Genomic DNA, 25,175 nt, shown 5'->3' with positions numbered 1-25,175 from the left:
GCTGTAAGGGCCAGGACTAAGAGGTCGGGGTGTGTCTTGTAAGGGACGGGACTAAGAGGTCGGGGTGTGTCTTGTAAGGGGCGGGACTAAAAGGTCGAGGTGTGTCTTGTAAGGGACGGGACTAAGAGGTCGGGGTGTGTGTTGTAAGGGGCGGGACTAAGAGGGCGGGGTGTGTGTTGTAAGGGGCGGGACTAAGAGGTCGGGGTGTGTGTTGTAAGGGGCGGGACTAAGAGGTCGGGGTGTGTGTTGTAAGGGGCGGGACTAAGAGGTCGGGGTGTGTGTTGTAAGGGGCGGGACTAAGAGGTTTGGGTGTGTGTTGTAAGGGGCGGGACTAAGAGGTCGGGGTGTGTGTTGTAAGGGGCGGGACTAAGTGGTCAGGGTGTGTGTTGTAAGGGGCGGGACTAAGAGGTCGGGGTGTGTGTTGTAAGGGGAGGGACTAAGAGGTCGAGGTGTGTGTTGTAAGGGACGGGACTAAGAGGTCGGGGTGTGTGTTGTAAGGGGCGGGACTAAGAAGTCGGGGTGTGTGTTGTAAGGGGCGGGACTAAGAGGTCCCGCCTCTTAGTGTGTTGTAAGGGGAGGGACTAAGAGGTCGAGATGTGTGTTGTTAGGGGCGGGACTAAGAGGTCGAGGTGTGTGTTGTAAGGGGCGGGAATAAGAGGTCGGGGTGTGTGTTGTAAGGGAAGGGACTAAGAGGTCGGGGTGTGTGTTGTTAGGGGCGGGACTAAGAGGTCGGGGTGTGTGTTGTTAGGGGCGGGACTAAGAGGTCGAGGTGTGTCTTGTAAGGGGCGTGACTAAGAGGTCGGGGTGTGTGTTGTAAGGGGAGGGACTAAGAGGTCGAGGTGTGTGTTGTTAGGGGCGGGACTAAGAGGTCGGGGTGTGTGTTGTAAGGGGCGGCACTAAGAGGTCGGGGTGTGTGTTGTAAGGGGCGGGACTAAGAGGTCGGGGTGTGTGTTGTAAGGGGCGGGACTAAGAGGTCGGGGTGTGTGTTGTTAGGGGCGTGACTAAGAGGTCGGGGTGTGTGTTGTTAGGGGCGGGACTAAGAGGTCGGGGTGTGTGTTGTTAGGGGCGGGGCTAAGAGGTCGGGGTGTGTGTTGTAAGGGGCGGGACTAAGAGGTCGGGGTGTGTGCTGTAAGGGCCGGGACTAAGAGGTCGGGGTGTGTGTTGTTAGGGGCGGGACTAAGAGGTCGAGGTGTGTCTTGTAAGGGGCGTGACTAAAAGGTTGGGGTGTGTGTTGTAAGGGGCGGGACTAAGAGGTCGAGGTGTGTGTTGTAAGGGGCGGGACTAAGAGGTCGGGGTGTGTGTTGTTAGGGGCGGGACTAAGAGGTCGGGGTGTGTGTTGTAAGGGGCGGGACTAAGAGGGCGGGGTGTGTATTGTAAGGGGCGGGACTAAGAGGTCGGGGTGTGTGTTGTAAGGGGCGGGACTAAGAGGGCGGGGTGTGTATTGTAAGGGGCGGGACTAAGAGGGCGGGGTGTGTATTGTAAGGGGCGGGACTAAGAGGGCGGGGTGTGTGTTGTAAGGGGCGGGACTAAGAGGTCGAGGTGTGTGTTGTTAGGGGCGTGACTAAGAGGTCGGGGTGTGTGTTGTAAGGGGCGAGACTAAGAGGTCGGGGTGTGTCTTGTAAGGGCCAGGACTAAGAGGTCGGGGTGTGTGTTGTAAGGGGCGGGACTAAGAGGTCGGGGTGTGTGTTGTAAGGGGCGGGACTAAGAGGTCGGGGTGTGTGTTGTAAGGGGCGGGACTAAGAGGTCGGGGTGTGTGTTGTAAGGGCCGGGACTAAGAAGTCGGGGTGTGTGTTGTTAGGGGCGGGACTAAGAGGTCGGGGTGTGTGTTGTAAGGGGAGGGACTAAGAGGTCGAGGTGTGTGTTGTAAGGGACGGGACTAAGAGGTCGGGGTGTGTGTTGTAAGGGGAGGGACTAAGAGGTCGAGGTGTGTGTTGTAAGGGACGGGACTAAGAGGTCGGGGTGTGTGTTGTAAGGGGCGGGACTAAGAGGTCGGGGTGTGTGTTGTAAGGGCCAGGACTAAGAGGTCGGGGTGTGTGTTGTTAGGGGCGTGACTAAGAGGTCGGGGTGTGTGTTGTAAGGGGCGAGACTAAGAGGTCGGGGTATGTCTTGTAAGGGCCAGGACTAAGAGGTCGGGGTGTGTGTTGTTAGGGGCGTGACTAAGAGGTCGGGGTGTGTGTTGTAAGAGGCGGGACTAAGAGGTCGAGGTGTGTGTTGTAAGGGGCGGGACTAAGAGGTCGGGGTGTGTGTTGTAAGGGGCGGGACTAAGAGGTCGGGGTGTGTGTTGTAAGGGGCGGGACTAAGAGGTCGGGGTGTGTGTTGTAAGGGGCGGGACTAAGAGGTCGGGGTGTGTGTTGTAAGGGCCGGGACTAAGAAGTCGGGGTGTGTGTTGTTAGGGGCGGGACTAAGAGGTCGGGGTGTGTGTTGTAAGGGGAGGGACTAAGAGGTCGAGGTGTGTGTTGTAAGGGACGGGACTAAGAGGTCGGGGTGTGTGTTGTAAGGGGAGGGACTAAGAGGTCGAGGTGTGTGTTGTAAGGGACGGGACTAAGAGGTCGGGGTGTGTGTTGTAAGGGGCGGGACTAAGAGGTCGGGGTGTGTGTTGTAAGGGCCAGGACTAAGAGGTCGGGGTGTGTGTTGTTAGGGGCGTGACTAAGAGGTCGGGGTGTGTGTTGTAAGGGGCGAGACTAAGAGGTCGGGGTGTGTCTTGTAAGGGCCAGGACTAAGAGGTCGGGGTGTGTGTTGTTAGGGGCGGGACTAAGAGGTCGAGGTGTGTGTTGTAAGGGACGGGACTAAGAGGTCGGGGTGTGTGTTGTAAGGGGCGGGACTAAGAGGTCGGGGTGTGTGTTGTAAGGGGCGGGACTAAGAGGTCGGGGTGTGTGTTGTTAGGGGCGGGACTAAGAGGTCGAGGTGTGTGTTGTAAGGGGCGGGAATAAGAGGTCGGGGTGTGTGTTGTAAGGGAAGGGACTAAGAGGTCGGGGTGTGTGTTGTTAGGGGCGGGACTAAGAGGTCGGGGTGTGTGTTGTTAGGGGCGGGACTAAGAGGTCGAGGTGTGTCTTGTAAGGGGCGTGACTAAGAGGTCGGGGTGTGTGCTGTAAGGGCCGGGACTAAGAGGTCGGGGTGTGTGTTGTTAGGGGCGGGACTAAGAGGTCGAGGTGTGTCTTGTAAGGGGCGTGACTAAAAGGTTGGGGTGTGTGTTGTAAGGGGCGGGACTAAGAGGTCGAGGTGTGTGTTGTAAGGGGCGGGACTAAGAGGTCGGGGTGTGTGTTGTAAGGGGCGGGACTAAGAGGTCGGGGTGTGTGTTGTTAGGGGCGTGACTAAGAGGTCGGGGTGTGTGTTGTAAGGGGCGGGACTAAGAAGTCGGGGTGTGTCTTGTAAGGGGCGGGACTAAGAGGTCGAGGTGTGTCTTGTAAGGGACGGGACTAAGAGGTCGGGGTGTGTGTTGTAAGGGGCGGGACTAAGAGGTCGAGGTGTGTCTTGTAAGGAGCGGGACTAAGATGTCGAGGTGTGTCTTGTAAGGGACGGGACTAAGAGGTCGGGGTGTGTGTTGTAAGGGGCGGGACTAAGAGGGCGGGGTGTGTGTTGTAAGGGGAGGGACTAAGAGGTCGGGGTGTGTGTTGTAAGGGGCGGGACTAAGAGATCGGGGTGTGTGTTGTAAGGGGCGGGACTAAGAGGTCGGGGTGTGTGTTGTAAGGGGAGGGACTAAGAGGTCGAGGTGTGTGTTGTAAGGGGTGGGACTAAGAGGTCGAGGTGTGTCTTGTAAGGGCCGGGATAAAGTGGTCGGGGTGTGTGTTGTAAGGGCCGGGACTAAGAGGTCGGGGTGTGTGTTGTAAGGGCCAGGACTAAGAGGTCGGGGTGTGTGTTGTAAGGGGCGTGACTAAGAGGTCGGGGTGTGTGCTGTAAGGGCCGGGACTAAGAGATCGGGGTGTGTGTTGTTAGGGGCGGGACTAAGAGGTCGAGGTGTGTCTTGTAAGGGGCGTGACTAAAAGGTTGGGGTGTGTGTTGTAAGGGGCGGGACTAAGAGGTCGAGGTGTGTGTTGTAAGGGGCGGGACTAAGAGGTCGGGGTGTGTGTTGTTAGGGGCGTGACTAAAAGGTTGGGGTGTGTGTTGTAAGGGGCGGGACTAAGAGGTCGAGGTGTGTGTTGTAAGGGGCGGGACTAAGAGGTCGGGGTGTGTGTTGTTAGGGGCGTGACTAAGAGGTCGGGGTGTGTGTTGTAAGGGGCGAGACTAAGAGGTCGGGGTGTGTGTTGTAAGGGGCGTGACTAAGAGGTCGGGGTGTGTGTTGTAAGGGGCGAGACTAAGAGGTCGAGGTGTGTGTTGTAAGGGGCGGGACTAAGAGGTCGGGATGTGTGTTGTAAGGGACGGGACTAAGAGGTCGGGGTGTGTGTTGTAAGAGGCGGGACTAAGAGGTCGGGGTGTGTGTTGTAAGGGGCGGGACTAAGAGGTCGAGGTGTGTGTTGTAAGGGGCGGGACTAAGAGGTCGGGGTGTGTGTTGTAAGGGGCGAGACTAAGAGGTCGAGGTGTTTGTTGTAAGGGGCGGGACTAAGAGGTCGGGGTGTGTGTTGTAAGGGGCGGGACTAAGAGGTCGAGGTGTGTGTTGTAAGGGGCGGGACTAAGAGGTCGGGGTGTATGCTGTAAGGGGCGGGACTAAGAGGTCGGGGTGTGTGTTGTAAGGGGCGGGACTAAGAGGTCGGGGTGTGTGTTGTTAGGGGCGGGACTAAGAGGTCGAGGTGTGTGTTGATAGGGGCGGGACTAAGAGGTCAGGGTGTGTGTTGTAAGGGGCGGGACTAAGAGGGCGGGGTGTGTGTTGTTAGGGGCGTGACTAAGAGGTCGGGGTGTGTGTTGTAAGAGGCGGGACTAAGAGGTCAGGCTGTGTGTTGTAAGGGGCGGGACTAAGAGGTCGAGGTGTGTGTTGTAAGAGGCGGGACTAAGAGGTCGGGGTGTGTGTTGTAAGGGGTGGGACTAAGAGGTCGGGGTGTGTGTTGTAAGGGGCGGGACTAAGAGGTCAGGGTGTGTGTTGTAAGGGGTGGGACTAAGAGGTCGGGGTGTGTGTTGTAAGGGCCGGGACTAAGAGGTCGGGGTGTGTGTTGTAAGGGGCGTGACTAAGAGGTCGGGGTGTGTGCTGTAAGGGCCGGGACTAAGAGGTCGGGGTGTGTGTTGTTAGGGGCGGGACTAAGAGGTCGAGGTGTGTCTTGTAAGGGGCGTGACTAAAAGGTTGGGGTGTGTGTTGTAAGGGGCGGGACTAAGAGGTCGAGGTGTGTGTTGTAAGGGGCGGGACTAAGAGGTCGGGGTGTGTGTTGTTAGGGGCGTGACTAAAAGGTTGGGGTGTGTGTTGTAAGGGGCGGGACTAAGAGGTCGAGGTGTGTGTTGTAAGGGGCGGGACTAAGAGGTCGGGGTGTGTGTTGTTAGGGGCGTGACTAAGAGGTCGGGGTGTGTGTTGTAAGGGGCGAGACTAAGAGGTCGGGGTGTGTGTTGTAAGGGGCGTGACTAAGAGGTCGGGGTGTGTGTTGTAAGGGGCGAGACTAAGAGGTCGAGGTGTGTGTTGTAAGGGGCGGGACTAAGAGGTCGGGGTGTGTGTTGTAAGGGACGGGACTAAGAGGTCGGGGTGTGTGTTGTAAGAGGCGGGACTAAGAGGTCGGGGTGTGTGTTGTAAGGGGCGGGACTAAGAGGTCGAGGTGTGTGTTGTAAGGGGCGGGACTAAGAGGTCGGGGTGTGTGTTGTAAGGGGCGAGACTAAGAGGTCGAGGTGTGTGTTGTAAGGGGCGGGACTAAGAGGTCGGGGTGTGTGTTGTAAGGGGCGGGACTAAGAGGTCGAGGTGTGTGTTGTAAGGGGCGGGACTAAGAGGTCGGGGTGTGTGCTGTAAGGGGCGGGACTAAGAGGTCGGGGTGTGTGTTGTAAGGGGCGGGACTAAGAGGTCGGGGTGTGTGTTGTTAGGGGCGGGACTAAGAGGTAGAGGTGTGTGTTGATAGGGGCGGGACTAAGAGGTCGGGGTGTGTGTTGTAAGGGGCGGGACTAAGAGGGCGGGGTGTGTGTTGTTAGGGGCGTGACTAAGAGGTCGGGGTGTGTGTTGTAAGAGGCGGGACTAAGAGGTCAGGCTGTGTGTTGTAAGGGGCGGGACTAAGAGGTCGAGGTGTGTGTTGTAAGAGGCGGGACTAAGAGGTCGGGGTGTGTGTTGTAAGGGGTGGGACTAAGAGGTCGGGGTGTGTGTTGTAAGGGGCGGGACGAAGAGGGCGGGGTGTGTGTTGTAAGGGTCGGGACTAAGAGGTCAGGGTGTGTGTTGTAAGGGACGGGACTAAGAAGTCGGGGTGTGTCTTGTAAGGGGCGGGACTAAGATGTCGGGGTGTGTTTTGTAAGGGGAGGGACTAAGAGGTCGAGGTGTGTGTTGTAAGGGACGGGACTAAGAAGTCGGGGTGTGTGTTGTAAGGGACGGGACTAAGAAGTCGGGGTGTGTTTTGTAAGGGGCGGGACTAAGAGGTCAGGGTGTGTGTTGTAAGGGGCGGGACTAAGAGGTCAGGGTGTGTGTTGTAAGGGACGGGACTAAGAAGTCGGGGTGTGTTTTGTAAGGGCTGGGACTAGAAGGTCGGGTGTATGTACTCAAAAATCGACGTGTCCTAGTCAGCACTGGTTCATGGGTAATGTTGGGTGATTTTTGGTTTCTTATTCCATGTTGATAATAAGGGCACATAAACAAGAGTGCTACAGTTTCTTGACTCTGTATTTGTTTTAAATTATGCTTATTTTGGTTATTTATTTTGATTCAAATAAAGCACTGCCAGTCACGACACAAGTAGGAGTGCAACCTTATTTTAAATAATTGCATTAGTAAACAAGTTTTGCATTAGTCCAGAGTGCTTAATTCGACAATCCATCGGGATGAATGTTATCTAGTATTTAGCGCTTTGTACAGGAGTGTGCGTCGCAAGCAACTTTCACAGAATTCCTTAGTATCTTTTACTTAACAGAGGTTTTTCATTAACCAATGTCTTAGCATTCACGTTTTATACAAATTGAGTTCTGCAAAGCATTTCGTTGTAGGTAGGCTTTATCATAAATTCTTGGTTCGCGTTGTATCATCAAAGTATGGATCCGCTCAGACTCTCGTGAACAAAAGTCAGACTCTGGTCTGATCCAGTTGTCCATTCCCCGTTCCATTATGTCCGTTTGTGTTATTATTATCCTTACACTCACTTGCAGTTTCCACGGACGAGGGTAAAGCTATTGTGAGCATGCTTCTCTCCGCGGACGTCGCCTTGCTGCTCCGCATTACGTCCTCTTTAACGCCACATTGCACGCACCGAAACAGCCCCGCTTTCCAGCGCGCAAACAGCCTTTTAAACGCGCGCCTGTAGGTCCTATTCAAGCAGCAGTAGATGATAGGATTCAGACAGCTATTTAAGTAATGTGTCCATTTAATGGCGCGATATACCTGGTAGCTCTTATGTGTTATGAAATCATCACGGACGGCGAAACCAATAATCAGCACGAAGAACGGTAACCAGCAGATGCTAAACGCGCCGATGACAACCGCTATGGTCTTAGCGGCTTTGATATCCGTTTTATAGTTATGATGGCGGTTAATTCGCCGCGCTTGGCGTAGCGCCACCACGTATATCCGTGTGTACATGATCAACATCGACGCGAGAGGTAGAAAAAAACTCGTAATAAAAACCAAGTACGAATAGCCCTTGTTGGGAATTGATACGAGCCGTAAACAGGAGACCGTTATGGCGTATAACCAGACCCCGCAGATGACGAGGATAGCTCTGACGGGCGTCATGAGCTCGTGGTAGGAGTACGGCGCAGTGATAGCGAGATGGCGATCGGCACTCACCGCGGCAAGATTCATAATTGATGCTGTCCCGCACAAAATGTCGATACAGTTCCAGAAACTCATCTCTGTACGTCCTAAGAGAGTCTGGTACTTCATATCCGGTGCCAACTGCAGTACGAGCCAGAAGGGCATGGCTAATAGCGCCACCATGATATCAGAAGCGCTGAGAGAAATGATAAAGTAGTTGCAGATAGTACGAAGGTCGTGGAACGTGTAGAAGCTCGCGAACACCAAGAAGTTACCAAACAGAGTGGCGAGCATTAGAAGAGCCACGAAAATTACCGCTACGATGTTGGTGGGACCGAGCTTTGATGGGAGACCTAATTCCGTGATGTTTGAGGTATTCATGGTTTGCAATTCACCCTCAATTTCTGCCGATGTGATTGCAAGAACGCAGTGCCAGAAAATAAATGCCTTTATATTGGAACAGATCAATGGATGACTACGAAACTCTGAAGAAATTTGAAAGTTGATTGCTTGACTTTGATGACAGAGTACGCTTTGTTCCAGTAATCTTCAGCGTGGACTTTAGTAGAGCCTAAAATGAAATAATAATTTATCAGAGGAATCAAGCTGAATGAGTCATGGTACCTAATATTTAGAGGAAACACGAAAATAAGATTGCAATAAAGGTTTAAGGGTTCGACAAAGAAAACATTACGTCAAGAATGTGAAGCATCTAAAAGCCTAACTTTTCTAGAAAAGAGCAGTAATTAGCGCGTTTTGAAATATATTTTTTTGGTCATTCAGTATTTTTTTTTTATTTCCACGCCACCAACATGGTAATAATAGTGCTAGGAATGAGTTAAACCTTTACCAAGCATTTTTTGTTGTTTTCAAATATAGTCAGCAATATTGTCTAATGTTAGATAAAAACAACAATTCAGATAAACCAAATATTTCAAGATGCGGCCTTCCAAAGGAAAAAGAAAGAATGCTATTAAAAATGCCTTCAGGTGAGCTAATAAGCGAAAGAGGCTGCTATTTATAAACCCATGGGATCCAGGGTTTAACAGACGTCATACATTGATTAGGTCATATTATACCTTCCATAAATTCAATTCTAACTACTTCAGTAAGATCAGTTTGCTATTTGACTGAAGCTTTTTTACAGACAAAAAAGTTGGGGGTCGGTCTTATCTGCTAGTCCAAAAGATACAAACTCACAATCTGTGTTATGGGAGAAAAGGAAAAATAAGTTATTGAAAGTGCTTTCTAGGGCGATCTGTGTAAGCAAGCCTTAGGGGCTAATTAGCAAACCTTCTTACATCTCGCTACATCTGTCGGAGAGCTGGGATATAGTAATAACCTCTTGAGCCTCATAACAAATCATCATCTAATAGCATCGCCCGACACGCTAAAACCCTTCACGGCATTAATTAGTACTTGGATAGAGAATTCTATTACCACCTGTTTTATGGGCTCGAGAGGCCCTGAGGCAGACACTGGGTACTTCACGAGCTATACACGAGACGATTCGCGACAATTACCCGCAATCAGCGATAAACACATTTCCATTAACAGTGCGGCCCTGCGGTGTAGACATCAAGAAAAGTTTACGAGAGCCGAAAAATACGGGACACCTAGTATTAAGCATTCGTGGGATTCCCGCGGGTTGGGGCCGGGTTATCAACAGCTGACGGCTAAATGGTACATGCATGACCATATATGGTACACCTATGACCATATATGGTACACCTATGACCATATATGTTACACCCATGAGAATGATAAGAGGATAGGACTTGGAACAATTTAGAGCGCGAGGAGTTTATACAAGCTATTTTCCACCCAGTTTGTTTCTAAAGATCATCCATTGGCAGGCAGTGACCATCCTTTAACCTCTTCCCCTCCCCCCCCCCCCCCCCCCCCCCTACCGTTTCTACCATCTTTAACAACCAACCATGGCTTGAATCTCTGTTTATAATATTTTGGATGCTTTGAAATAAAAAGACAAAGTGGTTTTAGGTTCTGAGGTCAATATGAAAAGGAGATGTTTAAAATACGATCGTGGCAAAGCATTTGATGACTGATGTGATCTTGATTTCGTGACGTCACAATTTTTGCAATTAGCAAGGAAGATACTAGAGCGATAGTAAAAGCAAGTCATATCACTCATTAAAGCTGTTAAAATGTTTAAAGACTGCGACGCACCTCGGAATGGAATGTAAGAGTTATCTAACAATGGCACACATGCCTCAAACTAAAAGGTGTGTAATTAAAATGATTCCACATACCGCTTTTGCAAGCCATACAAATAACTTTGTAATTTGCTCTTGCTATAATTAGAAACTTAATGTTATTCTAATGAATTATGCAAGACGCATATTAATAAGGAGTTTCTTTTGCTCGCCAAGAATCTAAGTACAGCGCGGTAGCACTCTCTGATTACTGTCCCATGTTAGATGGGGTGAACACGGCACATGGCAATCATCAGGGCGGATACGCTGATACGATAACAACGTAATGGCAAATGTAAAAATGCCAAGAACACTATCTACAGCAGTCCAAGTCTAATATTGTCCGTAGTATCGATAGTAAGAATGGCATTCTCTTATAGAATTATTAAGTAAATATAATAAGAAATTTTGGGTTGTCACTTACACTATGACCCGTCCACAAACGTTGGGTAATTACAACAAATTTTGAGTCATAAAAAAAAAACGCTTAAAATAATAATGCTTCTTTCACAACACACCATAATCCTTTATAAGCGTTAATATTAGTAGAAAGAATTACGTTTAAGTTAGTATTTCCGTCGGCTCCAGGTTCCTTAAAATTTTATAACAATTTTACCCAAATTGTATTATTGCTTGTATTGTATCTTTGCTGGACTGAAATATGTTTTTCGTCAGGTAATGATACAGGAATGTGTGAAAGATGCCTAAAATTCTTTGATGACGCTAGGACTGGATGTTTTTATTAAAAATAATGTTCTTGTGCCAAGAGCATAAGCGTTTTTCCCCAAGATCCCACAAGCCTCGTAATCCAAGATGACAAAAGGGGTTTACAGAACCCTAGGGGCCGAACACTAATTATTAAATGGCAAAAACAGGTGGCAGGTGGTTGCCAAGAATTTCCTTTATCGCCTACACGAGAACGGGTATAATTACTACTGTAAGTGCTCGATAACTGTTCTCTTGTCACAATGGAAAAATTGAAAATTGAGAGCCAAGCTTTAAGCAGTGTAAAATAAAAATATTTTCCTGGGTCAAGTGAGTACGTTTTTTTGTCTAAAAAGAAAACAAGATTTTGTCATACAAAAAAACAAATTCAGGACAAAGATTTGTGCTCAGATTTTGATCATACTTTTAATAATTCATTGAAGTGCAAAAAAATAAGAGAACCACCTTGAAATCCTTGGTATTGTTCTAATAATCATTTTCTTAAAAACATGCTTTTTTATATCGTTTAAAATGGCAAGATCGAATTGTTGACGGATCACAAGGTTGGCCGAGACAGCGTCAAAATCGTTGTTTTGTTTACCACTAAGTGCCTAGTTCTAACGCAATAAAAATAACATCTCACATTCATCATTTTCTGATGTTATTTCCAACCAAAGGGCAAGGGAAGAAGGGCGCCACACACATAAACACGGCTGTTTCACACTGGGAAAAAAACGGTCAAATAACGACTCAAAGAAAAGGCACTTGCGCAAAGTTGTTTTTTGAAGAACGACTGTGATCGACAGCTCATATCTGGCTACCTTCACACGGAATAAGGTAATGTAGTGTTCAGTATTATTCATCAGTTTCGCTAAATGAAGTTCTCAAATATCAACCTGGGAAGTCTCCCCCGAAAGGCGCAAAGTTCACGGTACAAACGAAGATTGCGTTTGTGGCACTCGTAAAATATATAAAAAGAGAAACGGATAAATTAGCGTTGTTTTTACTGACCTGGTTACGAAAAGAAATGCGAAAGAAGCTGACTTGAAATGATTGCGTGATATTTAGCATCAAGCGGCAGAAGATTCAAATGCGATGAGTGAGTGAATGGTAGTCAAATGTTGGAGTTAAACTAATGATTCATTTAACTTTCAACACAAATTTACAGGCATTCAGCATTAACAGTAAGATATTGGAAATGACTCAAGAAATAGAATTTTGTTTCTTCGTTACCTTTCTAAATAATAACAAAGCTCAAAAATAAAAAATATAGAGATACTCCATACTCATTTAAAAAAAAAAATAAGTTCAATCAAGAAGAATTAATGGTTCATGTTAGTTACAAAATTACCTTTTTAATTAAGCATATATTTACCAGAACAATTAGCACACTTATAAAAACAAAGGTGTCGCAATAACAGCGCGATATGATTTACGACACTCTCATAGAACGTTTTTACGCGCACGCGTCGATTTCTTTTCCCGCGCTTTAATGTGGTACACGCGAGTAGCAGTTGACTTTTATTACTGTGGTCAGCCTGTGGCAAAAAAAAAATTAGTAAACAGATTTTTTTTGCGCTATGCAATAAAACAGCCTGGACTTATTTTAAGATCGACGAAACAAAACAAGGTACAGATAACATTTTTGGATCTTCTGCTGGATATCCCTAGTATTTTATAGATCTTAAAACACGCTATTGTATATCTGTATTTGTATTCATGTGCAAATGATAGATTGTTTTGTGTAGATTTTACCTAGGTACTTGAAAAGTAAAGTGTTCGAATCAAATCGTAACGTTAAGAAAATGCTTGCACCGAGCGCGTAAAGAAGCAGAAATCGACAAAGGAAAATATACGGTGATTGTCAAACGCGCGCACGCCTCTGATTTCTATCCAATTTACCACTTTTTTCGATAGTCAATACATTACCGAGCTACGAAAGTCTTATACATCAAATGCTGCCAACTCTCCCGGTTTTACCGGGAGACTCCCAGTTTTTTTATCAAATCTCCCGGTTTTACCTCAAATCTCCCGGTTTATGACCAAATTTTAATCAGTCGAGTTGTTTTTGAAGTAAAAGTTGGATTTTAGTCACAAAGTTATGCAATTCTTATAGTTTGTATTCAAGTTATGACGTTTTCGAGGTTTCGAGAAACTTTAAATGAGCCTTTTCCAGGCGTTTCTTGTAGACCACAGGACTACTACGGCAATACTGAAATGCTTGCGTATATCGGCCAATCAAGTTTGACAATATTTTCGTGCGAATTGTTGAGAAATTGGCTCATACTTTGGAGCCGTTTTCGCGCGAGTTTGAAAGTTGGCGTTGTAAATCATGCCGGCCACAAACTTCAAGGCTCAAAAGAGAGAATTTTTAGGCGCTCTGTGGTTAGGATACGATGGAATAAAATTCTGGCCTCTCAAAAAGTAGTTGAAATTGACGTTTTTGACATCGAATCATTAGTCCAGTCAATCTAGTGTTTTACCAAAAAGTAATTTCAACACAATTAATTTCGAAAGTGAACATCGCGAAAATTTCGATCAAAGTTTTCACCATTTTATCATATTTTATCAAATAAATATAAACTGAGTTGTACAAGCGTAATATCATTTGAATATATTATTCATAATATTTGTTACAAAGTTGAATGAATTTCTGAAAAAAAAGACTTATTTTACCTATCATCTTTTCTTTCGCTTTACGATAGGGTACAACAACAATAAGAGAACAAAAGAACACACACATCTTCGAGCAAAACTCTGTGATTTGCTAATCCCCCCACCCCCCCCCCCCTCCTCATCCAGTACCCCCTCCCCTCCCACCCTAAAATAATCTCCCGGTTTTTTCAAGTCTGGGGGTTGGCAGGTATAAAAATATGATATCATTATTATTATGATTTTTACTAGAATTCATTCAAATCAGTCATTACTAATAAATACCCTTGCATTGGAGTGAATTTATTAAATATGTGATAATCGAGTTGAAAACTTTGAGTAAAAAAGCTGCTAAAAATAAAGCATTAAGGAAGACAAACAATTACAAAATACGCTTAGAACTTTTAAATGAGAGGTTTTGAATAATAGAATAAGCACCACAGTAAAATAAGACAATACCAAACAAATAGTTAAAAGCGAAAAAATAATGCTGTGATTTGATTAATAAAACATGTTCAGTAAGAAAAATATACGAAAATGCTAATATTAAGAGTGTCTGAGGGTGACGACTGGAGTTTTCAAAAAATACTAAATGCCTCTTAGTATATTCGCCGACTAAAAATAACTAGCCCTAGGGAAAGAAAGCAAATCAACATATTAACACCAAATTATATAGACTAAAGAAAATATTTCCTATTTGTCCGCGAAAAAGTTTAAGCTAACGACTGATTACCAGTTTCAGAATGACTTCAACTTACACCGTGCTTCATAGCGTCCTACAGCTTTAAATACCAGGTTTGGAGGAATAAAACAAGATTTTTAAAAAATTCCTGCTAATGATCAGTCTAAGTATTAATTTTCAACTTGGATCTTTATATTTAAGTTTATACCATACACCTTCCGTACCGTGTGGTGCAAGCTAACGTGATAGAGACCAGTTCTCGCCGTGGAAGGCCTACCCAGATTTCTCCCCGTGTTAGAAGCCAACAATTATGTATCTACTAGAAAACAGTGCTACCAAGAAAACTCAAACCATGGGCTTTAATAATAAATGTGATGAAATCCCAGTTGGTTGTCGCAAGCTAATGTGATTTTCGATATCTACCACAGGCACGGAGTATATTTGCTTTGGCAAGACGGTGGAATATTTGCAAAACAGAACACACTGGCGTTAGAATAAAATGATATTGATACCATTGAATCGCAGTGATTGATAATCCTTCATTCAAGAGATACTTGAATATCTTAATAAGAACCTTTTAATTATACAAAATCACTAAATAAACATTAAAATTGGAATTTAAGCAACCGAGTTTATATGACAAACAGCCGGCTGTGCATTCCCGAGATTAGGTCAAAATAAAGAGTTGTTTTCAAAATATGGTTCCTCCGATAAATTTTCATTAATTTGATCTAAGTCTTCTCGGCAAGACCGCACATTTTAGACCGGGTTCATTTCTATCCATAGAAATATCCTAGCAACATATTATCAAAAAAATGTTATTATTCTTTAAAAATGTTTTCCCCAGCTTTCAATATAGAAAGGTTATTTCAATTTATTAAAGCGAGAAAAATATTTTGAAATTTTCACTTCTACTGTGATGAGTTTTTGGCAATACAAATTGACCTACTGATATGATTGAATAAAACAATTATTATTCATGCCCACATTGCCTTCGGCCTCGTGAGCTATTGGGCCCATTCATTGTTATAAAACTACAGTGAAAACTAATAAAGATGGATTGCCTGCAAAAACAGGCTCTCTCTATTTTTTATTTTTTTTTTTATTTCAAGAATAGGAATGTGGGAATACATGGAAATTTTGGTGGCGCAAGGACAAAGAAAAGGGGCCGGGTGCCTTAAATGCTATGTCAAATCGCGCTCGCTAAGCGAACGTGATTTCTTGCCTTACTCACTCCGAGCGCCTGTGTGCAATCCATAGAGAGAAAAGAACAAGCATGCTTTTTAAAATACAAAACATGAAATAATTTCTATGTAAAAAGAAATCAAAGCTTTTCAATCAGACCTACACTTTCCATTACATAGCCATAGCTTTTGATTTTTTGTCAACATATAAAAAACCCATCTATTATTAATTGAGACCTCCTCGGAGATGAAATTGAGACTTGCATTCGCTTAGCGGCAGATGACTTCCTTTACTGTAACTCGCAATTAAAATGAAAATTTGGATATTTCATTATCTCATTTGGTAAAACACCGTTTAATAATGCATATTTATTTAATGGATGAAACTTGAAATGCGTAATCGTAAATGTCCCTTGTCGCGCCGCAAGGCATGACGGGCATGAAAGCAAGGCAGAGTAAAGCAGTAGTTAAAGAGGAAAAAATCGTTGTTGTTATTTTCATTTTTAGTAGTTATGGGAAAAACTAAACAAAAAAAACGAAAAAATACAACTTAAGAGAAGGACTGAATAAAAGTTAAAAGATATCAAGATAGAAAGAAGTGTATCGATGTGTCGATACATATCTTAGCTATAAGCATCCTTTGGGGTGAAAAGGTAGAGAAGATTCTGAGAGTTATCTAACTTTCGTTTCTGACAATGATAACAAGCAATGGACAAGGGAAACTATATACACAAAAGACCTAGTCCCAAGATATGCCTAGAACACAATTTCAGGGACAAAGTTACAGGTCTAGTCATGTGTGTAGGTACAAAGGCCGAGGAGATGTCGGGGGATCTGCCATGTTCGTGCCATTTACTTCGACTCCTGAGAGGTGTTTGGGGGGACACTAAATCCCCATAAGTGCTTAAACAACTAATCCAACGTACACAAACACTCTAATCGCCACACGCCGTGGCGAAAAACCACCGACTTAACGAATTCCAAAACGCAGCCTTTATTGTCGGTAAATAATAATAATAAATAATAATAATAATAAAAACAGTTTGAGTTGGAAAGAAAAAGACCAAAGAGCTAGAAATATAACTAAAAATAGTTCTTAGAGGTTTCGGACCATTCGACCAGACCGACCATTCGATATCTGGAAGCGAAATCCCCCCTCCTCCCACCTAAAAAAGGCTCAAACCTTGACTTTCAGAGAAACAAATTGGAGAAAACACAGTTATTACTGTAAGTACGTTATCATAACAATACATAGATGTATTGATGCAAAAAAAAAAATGGCATGAAATTTTCCAATTCTCAATTTATAAGCTTAAGACTCCGCATGCAAGGAGTTCATATGACCAAAAGCTTAATTAAAAATTTTAAAGAAATTTAGGTAAAAGTTATGAAATTTAGATATAAGCGAGCAAAGTTAGCTTAATTTCTGATCAGAGCCCGACTTCTCCTTAAAAACGAGGAGAATTCATACTTTGAACATTTGAAAATTGCACTTCAAGCCTTATATCTCGAAGACGAATCCATTAGAAAAAAACGCTTTTAGATATGTTGGTTTACATAACACAAGGAACCTCTATGCACAAATTCAAGCTTACCAAAGTTAACCAGATCTTATTTGGGGAAACTTGTTATTTTTTTTTGCTCTGTCGGTGGGGCTAGTAACATTTGTAACAGCCTCGTGGATTCGTGCCTTGCCACTGTCAACAAATCCATTCAGGCGTCATCTGGGCAAGCTGCTGTCAAGCTGCTTATTCGATATTGTAAAATAATCTCTTCAACTCATGAACTCCTCGACCGAACGTTTCTAGTGTTCGACAAAACGGCTAAAAACGTTTTACCGAAATTACCCCTTTCGGAAACCGATAAAAATGTTGTCTTGCTGGGAAAACACCATTTGCATGTGACAGAAAGTCACACCGGTTCTACCCATTTAAAGTGAATTGCTTAAATCTCTGCTGAGTCTACGGGAAGTCACAGCAGTATTGGAGCCAAGAGCTACAGATATTAGTTTAGCGGTTATTCTGACAGTAATCTCCAATAATTACCTTACGCAAAGCCGCTAAGTATCTGGTTTCCTACTGTTTCGTGCCCGCTACTAAACGACAAAAAAGGACAGACGCTGTATAAGCGTTGGTGCACACAGTGGCGGTAAACAAACTTGTCGCCAGAAACGATACGCAGCGCATGCACTATAGCGTGAGAATTTGACAATCACTTTCATTTACTTCTCTTGAGTCTGAAAATTATGTATGGTAAAAAAAATATTCAGATAGAAATAGAGAGGCACCTTCAATTCAATGTAATAAATGCACGGCAAAAGTAACAGGGGATAGAATTTCCAGATTTTCTTTCGCAAATCTTTGAACTAGTGTGTGTTCTTTAAAAGGAGCTGTCCACAAACAGATCGCGTGGAAATCAATCTTATGATATGTGTATAGCCATAAGGTTGCCAGAAACCGATATCAAATAATAATAACTAGCACTGACCCCATCTTTCGAGAAGATATACCCAATACTTGACTTAACGAGTTTATCACGGAAAAATATCAACAATGAAAATCTAAGCAGGATCTCCTGCCTTGAAACATGCTACTTCTGCTATTCCAAACATGCTACTACTATACGCGAATTTCTTTATACGTGCGATGATTAGCGAGAGCAACACAAAACTTAAAGCGTTATGAAGATGAAAGTGCACACGAATAAAATAAAACATCGATCGGACTTACCTCCCCATCTAGAATCTCAAGTCGGAGATCGTTATCAGTCTCTTAATGATGGAGTTGTGTTATAGTTAAACAAGACGGTGGTGCTTGGAAGCGAGCGGCGTTGTTCGTGATGACCGGATCAAGTTCACCTTATACGGGAGACAAGAGTTAGTGTAAACAGAGTGAAATACCAGCACTTGAGCCAAGGAGGTGTTAGAGGTTGAGAGATCGATGTAATCACCGTTAACGTTTTATCCCTGACGAGAAGTGTTTATGCTAGGGGTCTCGATATTCCGTGTAACTACTCATCCTCCCGAAACATGAAACCCGATCGGAAAGTATGAAAAGAGTGTGCTTTCCTTGTCAAATACTGATTAGTTGAGAGGTGTAGACAAGTGTCTACTTGATCCTTATTATAAAGAGATGTAGATCGCTAGGGTAAAACCACGCGTGCATTCGAAATCCGATCATAGACCACAAGGACGATAGAACTGAACTTAAGTGGTACCGCCTGCTGGAAGCTTCCCTGCCATTTTCTCCTATTGGTTCGGTTTTAGTGTTCCGCGGCAATTAAATAAAGCAACTTTAGTGAGCAAACCAATTTTGTCTATTCATTAAAATAGATTTTATTTATTTGTTTTTCGACAGGGGTCTCACAACATTACCTATATCGCAGGGGGTACTCGTAATTGTAAACGTTAACGCTGTTTGAAGACAGCAATCTGGCAATGCTCAAATGCATGTGTGGAAATCACGGTTGTCTAGCCCCAGACTTTGATAGAAACACTTTTGGAAAGCTATGTCCAAGAAGAAAAGTAATGTAAGAAAGTAATAATAATTGGAATAACAGGAACAAGAGCAAACCCATTTTTAAGTCGTGGTAATAACACGGAAGTTTCCCATTGATTTCAGTAGTTTGAGTTATCGGGGTGTCAGCGATCAATACAAAATTAAAGAATAGAAACAAAGCAAAGTTTACACGTATTCGAGACATTCTGACTGGGGACCCACTGAGAATTACCAATTTTATCAGATGTCCAGAAGAACACGAAATAAGGAGAGAAGCCATCGAATGCGATATTGATAATTGGCAATTTCTAACTAAAGCCCAGGCGTTTTGGCTTTTGGAGATAGTGGCTTTTGGAAAGAGTTGGAAAGATATTGAAAACCGTAGTGAAGATCTACTCTGAATATCTTATAATAAAAAGGGACCCCCGAGGGGGGGGGGGGGGGGGGGCAGACGGGGGTGCTCGACAGCAAAATCAATTTTAATAGCACTAAGGGCGTGTTCAACAACAATTCTTACCCCAAGAAATAGCACATTGGGTGTGGTCGAAGGAATTTTTAACCCTAAGAGAGAGCATTAAAAAAAAACAATGCCCATTTTAATTGGTTGACGAATCCTGTATTGTTATAACGTTACCGACAATAAAGCCGGAAGTATTAACTGATCAGTTGACTTGTGGTTTATTGTAAAATACGTTTCGAGCGATTGGGCCACCATTAAGCGTGAGACACCCTCAAAGATAGCAGAAACGGAAAAATCCTTCTCCTCGGGCGTAAAAACCCTAGATAGCAGAATCGGAAAATTCCTAAGACACCCCTTAAGAGATAGCATTTTGTAAGAATTTTATACCCTAAAAGATAGGTCGAGCACCCCCGTCTACTTTTCTGGAGAGTCCCCCCCACGGAAAAAATGGGCTTGATTTTAACATAATAACCATGTGCAGGTGTATATGCATATTCCCAAGCATGCAGTACTAAGCCAACTGCTCCTTACATTCTGAACCTACTTTAAATATACGGCTACGGAAGACAAGGAGATCGGTAAAGGCCTAAGTATTGATCCAACAGAACCACTGCAATAACAGGACTCAGACATATCAAACTTTTATAAAATTAAAGCCGCATTGTCACCAGTTTACCTCAACCGTTAAAAGACAAAAGAATCTATTAAAATCCGAGATATTAAACAGGCCATCCGCTCTAAATTATCAATCACATCCTCAAAGAAACTTTCAATAAACACACTGCTTTTAATATTTTGAAATATCTTTCGCGTTTTCCGTTAAAAATCATCGGAGATTGTTACATAATCGACCGGAAGTAAACTGGTGACAATGCGGCTTTAAGAACAAACCATTATCTCACGACTTAAAGTCTGGTTTGTCTCCCGACTGAGGCGAGTCCAAGTTATGCAAAAAAAAAAAAAAATTACCCTTTTCGGTAATTGAAATAAAAAAAAAGAATATCACAAATTAAATACAAAAAAAAAAATGTGTCGCAAATATCAGATGGGAAGGCATTCGAAAGTTAAAAGACAGTTGCGCGGCATTTTGGCGTTACTATAATTTGTATATTGAATTTCGGTATGTTAGTTATTAAAGAATAAAAAACGTTAAGACATCAATATCCCTTTCCTACCACCCAAAGGCCCTTAAGTGTGAAAATACACAGATTAAGATGAAGAGGATCATAGTCATTAGTGAGATTTCCAAGACTAGATAGCTAGATATCTCTCAAAGAGCAAATGCACGTGGTGTAAAACAACTAATCATTATATACCATCAGAGGGCCAGCAACAACCCTTAGGGGTCTTTTCTCATATCGCAGAAGGCTATCAGTGGACTATAGCTTCTTTTGTAAAACTTTCGTGTTCATCTATTATACGAATCGATGACGTTAGCTCTCTACTATGCAAGTCTATGTTCTTATGCGCACGCATGCGTAGCTAGGCCTTGTGGACAGTTCTGAATAACGTATGCGCATGCGCGTGTTCTGGCGAAAACAAACAAATTAGAGTTGAATCGTTCGAGTTAAGGTACAAAAGGCTGACTTCAGTCGCTGTTTTGACTTACTGTACAGCATTAAAACCATACTGTACAAAAGATGACAGATTTGTTTGATAATGAGGGAGTCATAAAGAAAATTATAGCCTTAGGTTTGATCCAGTTTTCTTAGCTTTCGCCAAAATGTGATAGTTCGCCGGTAAAACGCCGCCATTTCAATGAAAAAGGCTGGTTTAACCGCGCGGTACTGGAACTAGTCTTACGTTTTTCAGCACTGTCGGCCTTGTGCACACTTGTGAAATAATGACATAACAACATAGGCGCGCGCACTCTTTAAGGCCTTACATTACGACATGGACATAATGACATTAAAGAAATGTTTGGCTTATGACAATATGTCGAAACATTCACACTTGAACATATGAACATAAGGGTGCACGCGCCTATGGCGTAATGTCGTTATGTCACTAGTGTGCACCAGGCATGGGCCTTCTGACGCGCGCCATGCCTATCGAAGTTTTATGCCCTCAAGTGTGGTATTTTTTTGTCAAACCATGCGACACGTAAAACGAGTGCTACCGGCTTCAACATTATAAAGACATTAGGTTTCTGCTTTGGATAGTGGCTGTATACTCAGAAATCGCAAGGATTATATATAGCGAGTGTAGCACCATTACAACATAAGAAAGAAATGCAATGCGCACTAATTTTCAATAATGTCTAGTGCACACTAGTGACATAACGACATAAGAACATAGACGCGCGCACTTTTTTAAGCCCGACATAACGACATTGACATAATAAAATAAAAGAAACAAACCCTCTTTTTTCTCTTATGTCGTTATGTTCATGCAAAATTTCGAACCATTCACACTTGAACCATATGAGCATAAGGGTGAACGCGCCTATGTCGTTATGTCGTTATGTCGTTATGTCACTAGTGTGCACCAGGTATAATGCACATGATAATAACAATGCTCACACGCTTGTATCATTAACAGGTTCAAGAAAAGAGGATGAAAATACTACATGATGTTTTTGAAAAAAATATAGAAAAGAAATAGGAAGAATGAACAAAATTTGACCTTTTTGCCAATTTGAAAAAATCTCATTATTGAATATAAACAAAGTTCAATAATAGAATTTACACTCAAAGGGGCAGCAAACCGTACACACATAAAATTTTTGGATTGAGACGAGGTAGGCGAAATGATGGGCAAGACATTTGTTTACATAGGATGCAGAACTTCGCAATCAATTAATCAATTAATTAATCAATTAATCAATCAAGCGGAAGCTCAGAATCTTTCATCCATAACATACTAAAAGGCAGAAGTTATAGTTTAGTAACGTAGCCGTGGCGAATGCACTTATGCATAAAACAATCCCGAACACAAGTTGCGTTATCTCCAATAATAAAATATAACTTTATGTGTGTAATAATAAAAGCAATAATTGCATAAAATGGAAGAAATGACATATTTTGATTGTTTTCGGATTGTGATCAAGACATTTGGCGCCAAAATATATCAATTATGTCTAGGTCATTTGTTCGTTTCCCCTGGGGTTTACGGGGGTATAATTGAAAACGTCGCGGGAGGTTCAATGTTTTTTTTCCTACAGAGGATATCCTAAAAAAGAGACTATCTTAAACTCCAAACTGATCTATCAGACCGGGTGTCATATGATAAGCTCTGTGTAGAACTTGAATTCTCGTTCTATGGAAAATGGGGAAGCAACACGAGAAGGGGAAATGGTCAATCAATGCAAAGCGGCAGATATTTGGGCACAGGCGTTCTAACCGCGTTCGACCTCTCGAAATAGATTTCAAGAGAATGACCGAACATGCTAAGTACACAGTGCTACTAATGGAAATAGCTTAATTCTATGCAGATTTAAAAGAAAGGCATTTAATAGAAGTTTATATATTTTTGTATATATTCGTATTTTTATATATTCGTTTTTAGGAGATTGTGATGCATTTAATCAAAGTTTTTCGATCTCCTCTCACCAGTTTCACCTCCTGCTGTTGACTTTTCTTGATAATTGTGTGTAACCAGTGTGTTTAAGATCCAAAAAATAAACAAAAAAACAAGATTTGAAAAGAAAGGTTTTCCCATAAAAACTAACTCGTTTTAAGAGAATGTAATTTAAACTGATATTTCTTAGTATTATGCGGACTATTGGAAAGTGCTAAAAAACGAGTTTACACAAGTACATCGGATGAGAATTAATCAAACTGATAATTCTCAGAGGTGCCTCGGATTGGCTAACAAATGTTATAGCCAAATTCGTTGTTGCGCGACCTCCCAGAATTGAAAATTCCTTTCTTCGTTTGGGAATAGCGCGTAGTCAATCCAACCAAACAATCAAAACAAGACAAACCGTCCCCAAAGCTTGTGTCTGACTACGCCGGCGCTATTCCAAAACAAAGACAAGGATTTTGGATTTGCCGAGGTCGCGCAACAACGAATTTGGCTGTAATGGTGACCAAAGAGTAATACCCAGAATAATAAGAAGGGACAAACATTGAGACTATTTTTGACCAGGTTGTGTCCTATATCAATATCGATGGCTAATATATCATATATCACATATGTACCTAGTTCAAATATCGATGGCTGATATATCATAAGTTACATATGTTATTATACCTTATTCCAAAAAACGTTGTCAGTGCAAACGACGAATGGCAACTGGCGAATTGCAGTTCCAATACAGATACTAATCATTCGCAAGCATAAAATATAAATGGACTCCTCAGCAATGTCAGAGCCAGACGCTGAAGGCCTTTTTAAAAATAGATAATCGTAAAATTAATCCATACTCTCCTGTATTGGAAAAAAATGATATCTTTCGGCCGTAGAACTTCCATTCGCCAATTGGCATTTGTCGTTTGCGATGACGACGTTTCTTTGAAAAACTCCCTGAATCAAAACAAATACACCAAAAAGACAAACTGTTATGGCTATAAATGCAAACAGTAACATAACATTTCACCAATCAAACTTATGAAATGACAAGCGCTAGAGCGTTTTGTTGCCAGCAGTCATTCTATTGATAAAAGGTCTTCCGCGCCCCTCGGGTATTGAAGTAATGACAATGAAACTTGAATATCTATACCATTTTAGAGGTAGGACCACACACACACACTCGGTATAACAGACCCACGTTTGACCTACAAGCAAACACCCTTGGTATAACAGACCAAAGTTACACCTCCAAGCAAACACCCTTGGTATAACAGACCAAAGTTAGACCTCCAAGCAAACACCCTCGGTATAACAGACCCAAGCTAGACCTCCAAGCAAACACCCTCGGTATAAAAGACCCAAGCTAGACCTACAATCAAACACCCTCGGTATAACAGACCCAAGCTAGACCTACAATCAAACACCCTCGGTATAACAGACCCAAGCTAGACCTACAATCAAACACCCTCGGTATAACAGACCCAAGCTAGACCTCCAAGCAAACACCCTTGGTATAACAGACCAATGTTAGACCTCCAAGCAAACACCCTTGGTATAACAGACCAAAGTTAGACCTCCAAGCAAACACCCTTGGTATAACAGACCAAAGATAGACCTACAATCAAACACCCTCGGTATAACAGACCCAAGCTAGACCTCCAAGCAAACACCATTGGTATAACAGACCAAAGTTAGACCTCCAAGCAAACACCCTTGGTATAACAGACCAAAGTTAGACCTCCAAGCAAACACCCTTGGTATAACAGACCAAAGATAGACCTACAATCAAACACCCTTGGTATAACAGACCAAAGTTAGACCTCCAAGCAAACACCCTTGGTATAACAGACCAAAGTTAGACCTACAAGCAAACACCCTTGGTATAACAGACCAAAGATAGACCTACAATCAAACACCCTTGGTATAACAGACCAAAGTTAGACCTCCAAGCAAACACCCTTGGTATAACAGACCAAAGTTAGACCTCCAAGCAAACACCCTCGGTATAACAGACCCAAGCAAGACCTACAATCAAACACCCTTGGTATAACAGACCAAAGCTAGACCTACAATCAAACACCCTTGGTATAACAGACCCAAGCTAGACCTCCAAGCAAACACCCTTGGTATAACAGACCCAAGCTAGACCTACAATCAAACACCCTCGGTATAACAGACCCAAGCTAGACCTCCAAGCAAACACCCTCGGTATAACAGACCCAAGCTAGACCTCCAAGCAAACACCCTCGGTATAACAGACCCAAGCTAGACCTCCAAGCAAACATCCTCGGTATAACAGACCCAAGCTAGACCTCCAAGCAAACACCCTCGGTATAAAAGACCCAAGCTAGACCTACAATCAAACACCCTCGGTATAACAGACCAAAGCTAGACCTACAATCAAACACCCTTGGTATAACAGACCCAAGCTAGACCTCCAAGCAAACACCCTTGGTATAACAGACCCAAGCTAGACC

At 43.3% G+C, this 25,175-nt stretch overlaps 2 protein-coding genes across 11 annotated transcripts in view; one reads left to right on the top strand and one right to left on the bottom strand.

The window, feature by feature from the left end:
- Positions 1-6,691: 6,691 nt before the first annotated feature.
- LOC5519891 (5-hydroxytryptamine receptor 1) overlaps positions 6,692-25,175 on the bottom strand; it is a 99,529-nt gene continuing 81,045 nt past the window's right edge. For 5 of the 10 annotated variants that reach the window (XM_048729589.1, XM_048729590.1, XM_032364748.2 and 2 more), the window contains exons 3-4: positions 17,958-18,085; positions 6,692-8,363 (exon numbers count right to left, since the gene is read on the bottom strand). In XM_048729589.1, the coding sequence (XP_048585546.1) occupies positions 7,106-8,173 (1,068 nt within the window). In that variant the 5' untranslated portion in view covers positions 8,174-8,363; positions 17,958-18,085 and the 3' untranslated portion in view covers positions 6,692-7,105. Of the gene's footprint in view, positions 8,364-10,429; positions 11,237-11,721; positions 11,904-14,268; positions 14,853-17,273; positions 17,324-17,957; positions 18,086-18,177; positions 19,147-25,175 lie in introns of those variants that run through there. The other 5 variants (XM_032364751.2, XM_032364750.2, XM_001639629.3 and 2 more) reach the window with 5 other exon arrangements.
- LOC5519890 (dopamine D2-like receptor) overlaps positions 11,361-25,175 on the top strand; it is a 71,834-nt gene continuing 58,019 nt past the window's right edge. The window contains exon 1 of the mRNA XM_032364724.2: positions 11,361-11,547. The gene's annotated coding sequence lies outside the window, so the exon portion shown is untranslated. The remainder of the gene's footprint in view (positions 11,548-25,175) is intronic.

This window comes from Nematostella vectensis, chromosome 6 (assembly GCF_932526225.1).
Source record: "Nematostella vectensis chromosome 6, jaNemVect1.1, whole genome shotgun sequence".
Taxonomy (NCBI): domain Eukaryota; kingdom Metazoa; phylum Cnidaria; class Anthozoa; order Actiniaria; family Edwardsiidae; genus Nematostella; species Nematostella vectensis.
Note: the sequence above shows the minus strand (reverse complement) of the source record. Positions and strands in the feature narration are given on the sequence as shown.